This window comes from Syzygium oleosum, unplaced genomic scaffold (assembly GCF_021117445.2).
Source record: "Syzygium oleosum isolate NSW1041296 unplaced genomic scaffold, Sole_v2.1 Sole_v2.54, whole genome shotgun sequence".
Classification (NCBI taxonomy): domain Eukaryota; kingdom Viridiplantae; phylum Streptophyta; class Magnoliopsida; order Myrtales; family Myrtaceae; genus Syzygium; species Syzygium oleosum.
Window position 1 is genome coordinate 1,400,162 of NW_026607538.1, and position 14,209 is coordinate 1,414,370.

At 38.3% G+C, this 14,209-nt stretch overlaps 1 protein-coding gene across 3 annotated transcripts; it reads right to left on the reverse strand.

The window, feature by feature from the left end:
• Nucleotides 1–2,572: 2,572 nt before the first annotated feature.
• Nucleotides 2,573–13,089, reverse strand: LOC115686428 (uncharacterized). 3 transcript variants are annotated; one of them, XM_030611720.2, is made up of 13 exons: nucleotides 12,995–13,089; nucleotides 12,288–12,513; nucleotides 10,832–10,901; nucleotides 8,186–8,382; nucleotides 7,272–7,347; nucleotides 7,102–7,185; nucleotides 6,948–7,027; nucleotides 6,412–6,538; nucleotides 5,974–6,033; nucleotides 5,840–5,890; nucleotides 5,582–5,740; nucleotides 5,254–5,386; nucleotides 2,573–3,116 (listed from the first exon to the last, which is right to left on the reverse strand). In XM_030611720.2, exons 2-13 carry the CDS (start codon nucleotides 12,443–12,445, stop codon nucleotides 2,944–2,946), a joined length of 1,368 nt encoding a protein of 455 aa, XP_030467580.1. In that variant the 5' UTR covers nucleotides 12,446–12,513; nucleotides 12,995–13,089; the 3' UTR covers nucleotides 2,573–2,943. The 3 variants fall into 3 exon arrangements, with proteins under 3 accessions (XP_030467580.1, XP_030467581.1, XP_056163464.1); XM_030611721.2 differs by lacking the exon at nucleotides 12,995–13,089 and adding an exon at nucleotides 12,841–12,924; XM_056307489.1 differs by lacking the exons at nucleotides 5,840–5,890; nucleotides 5,974–6,033; nucleotides 12,995–13,089 and adding an exon at nucleotides 12,841–12,924.
• Between the last annotated feature and the right edge of the window lie 1,120 nt (nucleotides 13,090–14,209).

The window sequence follows — 14,209 nt, forward strand, 5'->3', positions numbered from 1 at the left end:
AAGTGTCAACAGTAGCAAAATGAAGTTTGCTCGTTAGGCTATTCAACTCGACTATTTCGATCTCTTTGTTTCCTCAATGACTGAATTTCAAATTAACCATCGTTATCATCCAATTGTAAAGCTCCTAAATGAGTACATTAAGAATGACCACATGGCTGGAGTGTAGCCATCTTGGAATCCAGAAATGTACTTCTGCGTCCTCAGTCTATACTCGATGCATATATCAATTCTCTCCACAATTTTTCGGCAAAAAGCAATACCATAATAAAAGAAACTATAAGTGTGAACATTCTTGAGTTATCACTAGCACTGGGGACGATGAGCTTAGCTGAGCAAACTGGAACAGACATCTTGAGATGAATTCCAACGTCTTCTTCTGAACCAATGTGAGAAGGAAGGAGTCAAAGCATTCATCAAAGCGACAGTCCTCGTAAAAAGATCAACCATATAAATTGGAGGCGATTAACTAGGGAGCGAGAGAGAGACACTGACCCTCTTGGTGGTGGGAAGGAGGTCGGGAAATTTTGTAGAAATCTTCGTCGACGGGCTTTGGGGTCGTCTTTGTGGGACCGTTTGAGGATAAGCGACCGAACCAGCTTCTTCTTGCAATTTATTGACAATCTTGTTGATGTTGTTGCGAGCTAGTTACTCGTAGCGTTGTTCCTTTGACGGTTTTGCGACGTCACCGTCGCACGTTCTAGATTGCTTTCTTGGCTCCTTGACATGCGCAAGTCGCTTTTCTCTCACTTTTACTTGCTGGAGAGACAGATCCTGTTATAACAATTTTTACATTAGCAAAAAGAAAATCAACACAGGCACACCATTGGTAAGGTTACTGATCTCTTCGTAACATGACCTATGCTTGAATATTACAACAAAACCGAAGGCAACCCAACCTTTTGAGGAGGAACACCAAGAGGAGCAGCACTAGGATGACGACGACGATGTTGATGACTCTCTTCAGACAAACCAGAAATGACATGTGGCTGCGGACGACCACACTCACCGGAAGAAGAAGAAGAAGAAGAAGAAGAAGAAGAAGAAGAGAAGTGAGAGCAGACCAAGCCAGCTTGTTTGGAGCATTCGAAGTATTGAGTGATCGGAAACGTGAAAGAGCACCTCTGCATCTTTCAAAGGTAAAATGAAAACGCAAAAGAGGAGAGAGAGCTGGTGAAGAAGCTCTAGAAAAGAAAAGAAAAGAAGGGAGAGAGTTTTAGAAACGTAAAAGGAGAGAGAAGGTATAGAAGGTAGAAGCTCTTGAAAATTGAAAAGAAGAGAGGGAGATTTAAGTGGGTTAGGGCGCGAATGGTAACCATTCTGCTCCAGAAATCAAGTTCTTGCCAGAAATTGATTTCCGGAATTCTTGCCAGAAATTGATTTTGGAGGAGAAATCTGTTTGATAAAACATGATTAATTTTGCTCTAGAAATTAATTTCTGGAACAGAAATCTATTTTGATTTGTTGAATTTTTTTTGCACCTAAAAAAATTTAAATTTCACTCAAAGTGGGTGGTCACAGGTATTCTAAGCCATTCTGTGAAGTTTTAAATTTTTTGATTTTTTTTGGGCACCTCAAAAAAATTAAATTTCACTCAAAGTGGGTGCCCAAAGGTATTCTAAGCCATTTTGTGAAGTTTTGAAATTTTTGATTTTTTGATTTTTTTGGGCAACTCAAAAAAATTAAATTTCACTCAAAGTGGGTGCCCAAAGGTATTCTAAGCCATTCTGTAAAGTTTTGAAATTTTTGATTTTTTTTATATTTTTTGAAAAAAAATTCACCAAATTTCCTATTTTCCCAAAATCTGACTTTTTTTTTATTTTCCTGAAATTTTTATGAATTTTTCTGGAATTTTTCAATTTTTATGTATTTTCTGAAAAAAAAAATTAGTGAGATCTCAAAATGTATTGTAAATGCCACGAAAAAGAGAGAAAATAGGGAGAATGCATTATGGAAGAGAGAAGCTACAAAAAGTAGCTTCTCTTTTTCTTGCCCAAAACTCATTCTGGAATAAAAAATACATTCTGAAATCAAGTATTTTTAACAAACGCATTTTTATTCCAGAATGCAAAAATTGCTCTAGAATGCATTCCGGAAATTTTTTAACAAACGCATTTCTGTTCCGGAATGCATTCTGGAGCAAAATTTCTACTCCAGAATGAATTTCACGTGCGCTCTTAACATTTATTGTTCTGTCGTTTTTCACCTACTTTGCAGTCTACTGACCGACTAAAGAAAAGAAGGAGAAAGCTTCGGATTTTAATTTTTTATTTTTTATCCATGTCCATGTCAGAGGACATGTGTCACTTTCTGAGTGGAGCCAACTAAGCTCATATATTCCATGTGGGCCGCTTTCTAGGATAAGACATTGCTTCCACAACTTGACAGGGAAAGGAAGCCAGAGAGGAAACACGCGAACACAACCATGGTGAACAGAAAGCGGGCATACATGCAAACTAGTTTAAATGCAAAAGATACCGATCAAGGTCTAGGGCAGAAGTAATTTGTCAAACAAATAACCGGGTGAATGTCTTTATTAAGAGAAAAGAAAGGTGGTTGTAGATTTCACACTAGATTCTTAAAATCTGTATACTCTTCTATGATCCAGAGCTATATACATTACCATCTCTATAGAGTATGATAAGTAAGAATAACAGATATGTAATCGAATTTGAAAAAAATAAAATGTTATCTATAACCCACCAGAAAGGGCGTTCTCGTGAAATTTGACGATTAGCCAATGATATAAACTAATTCTGTGAATAGCCATGATACAACACCTAGAATTCCCGTGCCATAGCAATCAATAAATGTGAATATCTTCTATGCTAATTCCTTGAACATGTAGCTTCCCTCCACTATTGGCACACGAGGTTTCTCCATCTGATCTGGGTTGTACTACCGAGTTCCTTTCAGAGAAACAGTGGTTCTTGGAGGATTCAGGACTTACTCCAATAAAGGTACCAATGTAGATTTCAAATTTTGCGGATGGAGATTCATGGTGTATGTAGTAGCCACTCCTACAAGTGAGCAAAATGCGGGCACAAGTCCCAAACCAAATCTTGATACCGAAACGTAGGCATCAGTTGCAAGGTCTCCCTGAGTTTCTGATGAGGTGGCTGCATTAAAATGTCATTAGATGAATTTGGAATAAAAAAGAAAACATGCAAAACTAAATACAAGGATGTATTCAAACATGTATGACAGATTTTGACTGCATAATCTAATTGGGGCGTATCCACAACTATGATTTAAGAACAAGATTGCGAGTGGTAAGACAAACTTTGGTTGTTTCTCATTCATTTCTAATGCAGTTGTTAATGTATCGAGTCTCCTTTCAGCTCTCAGTGATCTATATCTTTCCCTAAGGTCTCGCCACATCTTTGTAGGTCCTCTACTACCCCTCTTAATCTAAGTATCCATCCCAAGAGTGGACCACCATAAGGCATTCTTTCCACATGATCAACTCCTTTTGCACGGGCTTCTATCGCCTTATCTTTGACCAGAGCAGCACGTACCTTTCTTTGGATAGATTTATTTCTAGTTCCGTCTTTCCTCAATGACCAGCACATTGAACAAAACTTCTCAGCCCCTTTAAGCTCATTTGTGCACGTCTTGTTTTCTAGGGAAAAAGCAAGTGGGGGACTCCCTTTGGGCATCACCATAAAGGTCCCCTACCCCCTAAGAAATGTTTGGTTTGAGGCATAGTTATTAAACACTACCCATGGCCCAAAGGTCTATGGTTGACGAGCCCATAACCGAAATGCCACCGAGATGCTAGAGATACAGAATCCATCTGCACAAAGCTAGAAAGCCACTACTCCTCCAAGTGGTTCAACCTCATCACATCGTGTTTGTGGAAAACTAACCCAATTCACTAGCCACCGCCACAGGTGATTATTTTGTGCATGTGGTGGTGTTTGACCAACATGAAAAAAGAAGAAAACCTCATGTTTAAAGACAACGGTATACAAATGATGTGGACTTTCTTATATCCCGTGATGATTCTTACAAATATAAAGACAATATGATTTCCGATTGAAAATGTTTTAGACCACTTTAATGTTATAAAGTGATCTTACATTCCTTTACACTTAAGTTCATAACTGGCCTCAAATGTAATGCATGATAATTCTGAAAATTGTCGTCTATCTGCCCCCTATGAAGTCTTCTTGTGAGTCCACTACTTACAATTTTACCTCTGCAGGAGACACGTGTGCCCATATTTCTATGTAATTAGGCACTCAGATTATACACATCCTCTGCTCGCCAGGAATTTTAACTTTATGATACCATATCCCCTTGTTTGCTCATTACCATCTTGAGCTGAATTTACCAACTTTTCTTGATGTACTCCAACAATTGGAATAATTGTAAGAAAATTTTGACCCCAAGAAAATGCATGTAGATATTATAGTCTCTCTAATTTCATGAAGCTGACAACTAGAATGAATCGATATAAATAAAAAATCCAGGGGAACAGCTGTTTAACTCTAAATTAGAGCCAAGTCAACTGCCTCGTGCACTTTTCTAGCACTAGTTGCTGGAATGATTAAAGCACTTCCTCACTTTCCTTGTCAGTGAGATCAAATCTACCTAAAGCAGATTGCCATCTGATGGTGGAGACAGCAAGAGCACTGGAAACTAATGGAATCGTAGCAGCACTGTCACAAATAAGACTTGATCTGCCTCAATGCACAAGCAAGCATCATTTAGACATTTAGTTATGTCCAATCTTATTGGTTCAAGCCACCTCACCCACTACCAAGATCAAGCAAGGATGACACACAATCTATGTCCTAAAAAGACACATGGGACCATCGAACTGATGCTCTCATCATGGAAAATTGCATATGAGGCTATAAGGGGCCTGGCCCTTCCAAGCTTTTTATAGTTTCTTAAGGGTCCTCATACATGCTTAACTCATGTTGTAGATTTGCTAACATTCAAAACTAACACAATCCAGACCTCAAATGTTTAGAAACCTTTCCTTGGAATTGAAATGCATATAATAAAAGCCAATTAAGAAAACTTCGGAGTACTTCCGTAATATAGGCATCATTGCTCAGGCAGTGGTTCAGTAGGACCTCAACATGTGGATATCTAGTAATTTTTCAAGCTTCTACTGCAGAATTTGAGATGAAGATATTGAAGTCTAACTAAAGTATTTGCTACTTTTTAGTCAATAAAAAGAGAACGATCAGAGATTATCTTAACAAGTAAATACAATAAAGTAGGAACATATGGTTAACTTACTTTGGTATGATTGAAGAATATAAAGAGTGATCCCACATGAAATTTTGTCCAAAAAGCTCAAGGATCCACACACAAATGCACAGCCATTTAGATCTTCACCAACTAAGACACTCTGCATGCTTACCCCCGTCACCTGTAATGCAAAACTAAATAATTTGGCAGAGGGAACACCTAAAGGAATCAAAAGGAAGAATAAATACCAGGTGCAGGAATGGCTACACCGGCCCAAAATATCCAGTAAAGTGTCATCACGACTATGGAAGTAAAAAAAAAAAAAGTAAGATGACTGATGGCAGCTCAAAATAACAAGGTAGCAGAAAATGATTACCATTATGAGAGCATTCGCCACGCCAATAAATATCGATAAAACATAAACGAATGAACTCATATTTCTTGGTAACAGGAATATTGCTGCACCACAAAATACCCAGAGAATGCCTCCTGCAGAATAGTAAGCCTTCAGTCGTTGTCCAGTCCAAGCTACCTCCTACAGGTTTTCCAAGTAACATTGTTAAAGCAAAGATATCCACACAGAATATTTTAAAATTTAAAAAAAAAATCAGAGGTATGAGACCCATGATGGCACCTGTAGCATGACGGATACAAAGAAGCTGCAAACATAAATAATGGCAGGGACCTACTTTCACCAAAAAAATAATCATCAAATTCAAAATTCTTAAATACACATGAAAAAATGTGCTAGAAAATTTCTGAATGTACCAGAGCTTTGGCTGACTGGGCCATCCGCAGATCATTAATGACATAGAAAGCAAGATATGCCTGATAATATTTACACATTGACATAATAATAGCATTAGTGGCACCGTGGCACAAATATCTCTCACACAAGTAACTCCAACAATCATCAGCGGAAGAAATGATATTTGCACCACAAAGAGTTGAATTACAACGTCAAAATTTCCATGCTTACTGTGCTGGGAACAATCTCAAATGAGGACCTAGATGTATAAACTTCTTTATGGATCTCTCCACTAAAACTACCAATATGTCCTCACTACACACCTTTTCATTATCAAGAACAGAGAAGCACTGCAAAGCAAATTAAGTGATTTAATATTGCCTGAGTTACAGAGTCAATTAAATTTGTACAAGTCATGCAGAAAGCATCCGAAAACCAAAGGGAGGTAAGAGGCTAACCTGTGAAACGTTGACAACTAATCTTGTAAGCACATAAACAAGAGCAACTTGGTAGTACAAAACTTTCTTGAACCAGTAATCCCATGAAATTCTAGCCTGGTTGTCCACACAAGCATTGGCTTTCAACCTAAGTTGAAACAGGACAACAGAAAATTGTAAGAGACAACAAATGCAACACAACACTACCCGACGACTCATGCCCACGGACTTCGAACAAAATCCTACTTTGTCAATAATACTGAACTTAGAATCAACCAAGTTAATTCCTTAAAATCGAGATTCTCACTCCTCTATCTACTCCTGTACAAGGCCGCAATAGGCTATAAAGAGTGACTATTGGCATCTATACATTGCAGCAGCAAGTAATTTTCTAAAATTATAAAAATACCAAGCACACAGCTCAAGAGGCATATCCATCTGCCCATCTGCATCCATCTTAACACAGCGCGTGCACGCAGAGAGAGAGAGAGAGCGAGCGAGAGAGAGAGAGAGAGAGAGAGAGAGAGAGAGAGAGAGAGAGAGAGAGAGATGCACACCGTGGCTCTCTGGTTCCAAGATGAAATATCCCCACGAAGCAACATCCAACAGCTATTGATAAATATGCTATCCAGCGATACTGCTCATTTACAAGAGTAATCTCGGATAAAGAAGGAACTCATACAAATCATAACATAGAAAAATTATACATACTTGATTTTCAATATCATCATGAGTGTTTGAACTTGTTGTAGTGAAGACTATTCCAGCTACAGCATATAGACTCAGGTTGGCAACCTGAAAAATATGAAGTTTTGGAGGTAAAATAATCAAGAATGCAGCAAACCGTGCAGTGATGGACATACTGATTGAACAGAACTGACCATGGTGAAAGCATTACGACAACTAGCGAGCACCACTCTGCTTGTTGAATTCAGCGTAATGCAATTAATCATAGACCTTCAAAGATAGCAACAGATCTTTTAGCACAAATAAACTTTGACCATGAAGCTTCAAGAGAATAAACAGAGCCAACTCAACAAAATCAATATTTTTCTTTACATGTTATCTTATTTTATATTTTGCCCCATACACATAGAAAAGAGATATGGCACATGGTGATATGGCCAATCTTCTTTATTCTAATTGACCCATAGAAGTTGTCATAATATCACCACTTCCACATAAACAATTCTTCCATTAGCATCCTTGCTGATATAGTTAGCAGTTAAAAGTTGAGTTAATAAATGGACAAAATCGTATTACCATGAACATAGCAGGCATCTTCTTTACATAATTACACGAGGCGAATTTTATCTTCCAATGCATAAGCAGGTTATGCTCTTGAAGATATCAGACCTAGTAAACAGTCAGTGATGTTGAACACAAAATAGCCTTCTACTTTTGGCTTAATTGACAGCAATGCTTACATGACAAAATAGTCCATTTGTCATTCAAGGAATGATTAGTATCTAAAATAAAAAAGAGTAAAAGCCCAACGTGCTTTACCAAAATTACACTATTATAATTCTAAGACAAACTGAAACACCATGTCAATATAAAGGACCAAATATGATTCTTCCACATATCTTACTAGTATATGCCAAAACAGGAACTGAGACTGGTACTGATACCCATAAATGGCACATGCATTATGTTAAAAATTATTGCAATTTGCAACATGCAACATTGTTCCTTCTTTTGTATCTGATATGAAAATTCTTCCCCTTGTCACTGAGCGAACCACATAATTGATTGCACAAAGCTCAACTAGCTTAAGAGTTAGAAATGCCATTACATGTGTGACACTTGAGTAGCAGCCCAACCCACATTGAAGATTGCTGCAAATGCACTATACCCAATAGTTTCCATTGTCAGTGAATGGCTACCAAAGATGTTGCAAGGTATGCAACCACCAAAAACTGAAGAAAAGGAGATAGCAACCAAAATGGATCCTGCCAAATGCCACACTTTGAAATGTCCAAACCTGTCTATCTATCAAATAGATAATTAAGAAAAGAACAAGGGTGAGCAATTGTACCAAGTTTTAGTTGCACTAACACTCAGATACAGTGACAACAAATAGATTAAAGGAGAAACTAAATACTGATGTCCTTTAAGCATATCTGTATCAACATTTACTCAAAACCGAGATATGCACAGATACATATCCATATAAAAGAGAGGCAAGCGATTAATCTCATGTGGCAAGTGATAACCAGCAGTACAAGGCATGAACATTTTGAGAACATTATGTGAACTATCTCTACTCTACAATTCTACGCCCCGCCCAACTTTTGGCCATTATTGCCCATATAAATGGCGCTAAGCCAAGTATATATTCTGACTACTGAAAATTACTACCAGATGGCACATAGTTGATATCCCCATCTGTAAGAGATCAGAAGTCACTGTGTATAGATAGAACAACTAAATAGCTCATAGGGCATTAAATCAAGGACCCACTAGCCAAAATTTTTTCCTCCTCTTGGTAAACATCTGAACAGAACATTGATCATAACTTCTCAAGTAGGAAAATTAATGAAAATCAAAATCTTAATTCAAAGTGCTTTGAGCTGGATGGCAACCAGGGAAGGGCATAATGTCCTAGTTGAACTATGCCTCTTCGAACTAGTTCGAATTTTGTTTAAATGTGTCCCTAGTTCGAATTTTGTTTAAATGTGTCCCCAAGGAACTTGTTAAGAAGCCACTTAAAGAAATTGTAATTTTCAATTACAATGTTTCTCTAGTGTTATGTACAATCAACGGTTTGAAAATCAGACATTCTCAATCAAATATACTTAACAATTGCTTGAGGGAACATGTTAGCAAGACCCCGTTGAATCTGTCCCTGGCGGAAAACAAAATCTTTTCTGCATAGGGAATAGGATCTAAATTAACTCTCTAGCAAGATAGTAATTTTGAGCAATCTGGACTCATTATCCTACAGAAAATCCAAATCACCAAAGTGATGCCAACTCCGATTGGACAAATTCTTGTTATCCCAACTAATGCATGCCCAACCATGGGTTGTAAAGGATTTCATCCAGGTGGGATGCGAATGCCATGAAAAACGGGCATAGTGTCAACTTAAACACAATGCCTAGAAACAATGGTGAGCCTAAGCTATGCCAAGATAGCCGAATGTACATTTATTAAGGAACTATATAAGTCTTGTTCTTTACCTTAATAATCTTGTTGAGATTTATTCGATGAGGGACTAAAGAAACTGGGATTTAAGTACTAGCTACACACTACTTGCCATAATGAAGGAAACCCGCCTTCTATCACAAGGACAGAAGTCACCAGTCGTCTTTTCTGTTGCAAAAATTTAAGAGGTGGTTTGTTCCTAGAATAGAGAAGAGCAGCAACTCACAGCAACCCATGGACCCATGTCAGCTCCCACACCACCACCCCCCCCCATCACAAATTTAATGCTTGTGCTCCTTCAACCATTTGCCTTCCAACCTCCCCCACCCAAAAACGCCCCACAAGAGGAAGATAATCATAGAATTCAAAGTGAAGAATCCTGCAGCATGATACTTTTTCTGTAGACCTTGCTACTTCTTAGCAGTTGACATTGTAAGGGCCCATTTGGGATGGCTATAGGCTTTTGACTATAGTGATGACTTCTACTTTTTCCTGTTTTAACTATGCCTTTTAGCCTTTCGGTTAAGCTGTGGCGCTTGATAAGCCAAAGTGGTAATGACTATAACTTGTTATGAAGAACTTTAATGTGGACCATCTCAACTCTTAGAGGGCTTTTGCGTATGGCTTTTGGTCAAACCATTATACTAGAGCTTCAAAAATTCATAAATTTTGTTCAAAATCCCAAATATTCAATATTCAAAAGATGTGTTAAGAAGTGCCTTTAGGAACATGTCCAAGAGAAACATGGCCATGCTTAAGAAATTAAAGGAGATTTTTATGCTCTTCAGGAAAAAGACAGGATCACAATGAGCGATTCAGTAAGGTAGGTTGGCAGGCTTATGCTATGAAATAAAAGAAGCTACTCCGAGTCCTATCCTTGTGTGAAATAAAGACGTCAAGCAACAAGGTTCTTAGCATGGATGAGAAAATAGTGCACAATGTCCATATTCAGTAACTAAATGGGCCTCTCATTAAGCAAATAGAAAAAAGGTGACCAACTGGGATCAGCGAATATGGTTTTCCTCAACTGCTATCCCACCATATTTTGGAGCTCATCCTCATGCTTTTTATCTGTTGGTGCTCCAGCTACTCTTATTTTTAAGCTTTTTCTTAAGAATTAAAATATGAGTAAGACGACTGTACATAATGGCATTCCAAAGACAATCTAATAAGCAAGTATCAATATCCAAAAGTATACTTTTCTGGTGTGATGAAGCACAAGAACAGAAATTAGTTATCTCATGGGCAAAGACATCCACATATAAGTTCAGAACTAAACAGACTAGTCATATACCAGCTCGCCAGAAAATATTGTCACAAGTCCATCAGCTACTTGGCCCGAAAGCATAACAACCGCTGCATCTCTGGATAAGAGATTACTTATCAAATAATAAGCAAGAAAAATGTTACAAAAGAGAAAAACCTATTGATTAAACATGAGAGGTTGCTTATGTGTACATTTAAAATTCGAGCAGACTGAAGGCTGACTTGAAAGAATCAACCTACGTAATGTGGTAAATATAATAAAATTTTGACAAGGGGTGTCACCGCAATTTCCAAAGCATAAGAGGTGTCCTGCAGTAATTGATCTCTACTGTGTGTAGAATATCACATGAGGCTTGTTCACCATAGAAAAAAATCTCAGAGGTAATACTAAAGAGAGACAAAAGTAACAAAGTTTTATTGGAATTTAGAGGTAGAGAGGAGTAAACTAGATTGAGAATTGATCCAACTTAGACTGAGTGTATTAGATGCAGAGTTTGAATCATCAAGATTCACCTTGTTCTTCAACTGTAGTTAACGATAGCTAGGTGTAGGAACAATTCTTCGGCTTTGTAATCGATGCCTTAAAAGTCAAGACTTATAAAGCCTTTATTTTTTAGAGAAATAGATAGTCTTGAACAAATAAATCCAGGATAACACTTCCGCTTATGCTCGATAGAAAGTAAAATAAGAATAAAGATAACAAGACTTGCTATGCTCTCTACAATGGATTGCTTAGAAATCAAAAACCAAAATAGGGATATAATGTTGCACAAAGAGGATAGTCAGATGGTTGGGCGGCACCAATCAGATGAGATTAGGTCAAATAAAAACTTTGTGAAGTCGAATAAAATGTTAGCCTCCCAGGATAAGATCTACAAAATTGCTGAAGGTTTTTGGAACATGCAAAACAGATCCTTGAGACGCTTAAAAGAAATGACGTGACTATTTGCTAGATATTGGTCATAAGCAATATGAGGTGCCCAAAGAGACAACTTATGAAAATGCCAGAGAAGTAACTTGTATAAGAATCTCATCAAAGACGTGGTTTACATGAAGCAGCATAATTTGTGCCCAGTTTATATAATGACATAAGATTTATCCATGCAGCTACCCTAAGGGTAAGTTGAATTGTTTACTGTACACCAAAGAACATCTGAAGGATTTTAAACAAATTAAATCCACTATCCATATAACGTGAAATATCTGTAGCGTGATGTTTTAAAGCTAACAAAAATCTTTACACAGGACATCCAACAAGCAAAAACAAATATTTTCCCTTCTTATCAAATGTGTGAATGGTCTCCAAATAATATTGCAAACTAATCTCGAAGTTCATGTCTGTGCAACAACCAATGATAATCGAAAAATCAATGAAATGAACTCATCGGGTCCCGTGACTTAAGAAAGAACGACAGTGCGAGGTCACCCATAGTCTGTGCAAACTCACATCCCTGGCAGTGGGTGTTACAAGGTATAGAAAGTACCTCGGGGACAATCCAATGTCCGTCAAAAACAGCAGGAGGTAAGTAAACCAACAAGCTGAAGTGATGTCATTAAGCATGTGCCCCGAACCGTAATAAAAGACCGACCATCTTCCAACGGACTTCGAATAAGAATCATCATCCCCCATTGTACTGCCCATAAAAGAGAATTAAATCCGCCGTTGCGACCTCTAAAGCCCTCTAGGATTGCAATCCAGACAGCATAACCCTGCGAATTCGAGTCAATAATCAATTCGAGCACCAGCAATAACCGGGAATGATGGGACCATTCGCAATAAAATGAGAAAGATCCCCCATCAGCATCAACAAATGGGCGAATGCTTCAGTCTCGACTAGCTAACAGAAACCCAAATCCCCGTTCTGTATTCCGTGATGCAAAACCATCAATTTCGAAAACCGAGAAACGGCCAACCAACTGATATATATATATCAAGAAAGAAAACTTTTGGAACATGAAAATCACTGCCAAAGAAAGCAAGAACAGATCGGAATCGACAAACTATCAGGGATTGCATACGGGTGGGAAGGAAGTTACAGTTGCCGTCTCGCTTCAGAAAACGAACCCATCTCGTTTCTTGTTACAGCCCAGAAGAGGAAATCATCGACGACGTCGCCGTCGTCATCCTCGCAACCATTAAATAAAAAAAGCAAATGGGGCAAGGAGGCGAAGCGGCCACCACTCCTCTCACATCTCCGATGGCTTCAACTCGCTTGTCCTGAACTCCATAACTGTGTCGCCACCACCGCCACACACGCACACCAAACAGAAGAGAAGATCATATCAAAGGAAGAAGTGCCCCTCCCCCCTTTGTTGCCAAAAACCGCCCATACCCCCTAAATGATGGACCCTCCGGGTCGCCGAGATTCCTGGGCCTTTCTTGTCCTCTTGCGCCTCCCTTCATCATTCGCGTGTAATAACATTATTAAAAATCGAAACTTTGATTGGTGGAAACTTCGAGGGGTAGAAGAGGCATTCGGGCTCGCTCCCCTCATCCGCAGCGTCAAATGCTATGGCTTCCTCATCCTCAAGGGCCCACGCAACCACCCCCCCGCCCCCCCAACCGCCCGTCCAAAGCTTTTTAATTTGCTCCTCATCCTCAAGGGCCCACGAAGGACAATCGATTGGACAACGATGACGATCAGCCTTGGTCGATTGCGTATCGAACAAATTAAAAATTTATAAACCGCATTCATGCGTTTAATCTCGAAGAGTAACGTTTACCATGGAAGCCGCTGACCAAAGAACGGTGGCTTGCTGCTCTCCATCATGCGCCAAAGCAAGAGGCTGTCGGTAGATAAGATGACTTTTGGCCGCGAACTCGGATCATGTCGTCCGTGTCAAAACGCATATGGAAAATGCCAAGACGTGTCCAATATCACCATCGCTTCTTTTACCCGCATTATTATGATATGATTATACTTTATTTTCCTCCGTTCCTAATTTTCTGGCCGGTCTTTTAAATAATACGTGGTTGCCCGAATTAAAGCTAAAATTAATGCCTTAGCGTTTCGCAAATTTCTTGTCTTTCCTTTTATGAAGAGTTGACTTATATTAAAAGAAAATGAATCGAAATCTTTACATATATTTCTCTGTTCTTCAGTAAATGACTTTATTTTTCTTCGCGCGTAACGAGCGTGCTCTTTTTTATAGTTCATATCATTTAAACTATTAGAAATTAGCGATTTTTGATGTCTTAGTAAATTTCACATAAAAAGTAACTTTCTATATATATATATGTATGTATTTCGGAACTTTCTATCTATTTTACACGTACACATTTCTTGTGTGTTTGGTAACTTACTAATTACTTTGATTTTGCTCTACAAAGACGTGATGTTATCGTCAAATAGCACGAAAAATCAGTCTTTTTTTTGTCAATTGAAAAAGCTTAAACTCCAATATG

Coding starts and splice junctions, on each gene's coding strand:
- LOC115686428 (XM_030611720.2), bottom strand. CDS start 12,445: ATGGGCAGTACAATGGGGGATGATGATTCTTATTCGAAGTCCGTTGGA. Junction 7,186..7,271: donor GTCGTAATGCTTTCACCATG/GTCAGTTCTGTT, acceptor CATATTTTTCAG/GTTGCCAACCTGAGTCTATA. Junction 5,741..5,839: donor TTGTATCCGTCATGCTACAG/GTGCCATCATGG, acceptor GAAAACCTGTAG/GAGGTAGCTTGGACTGGACA.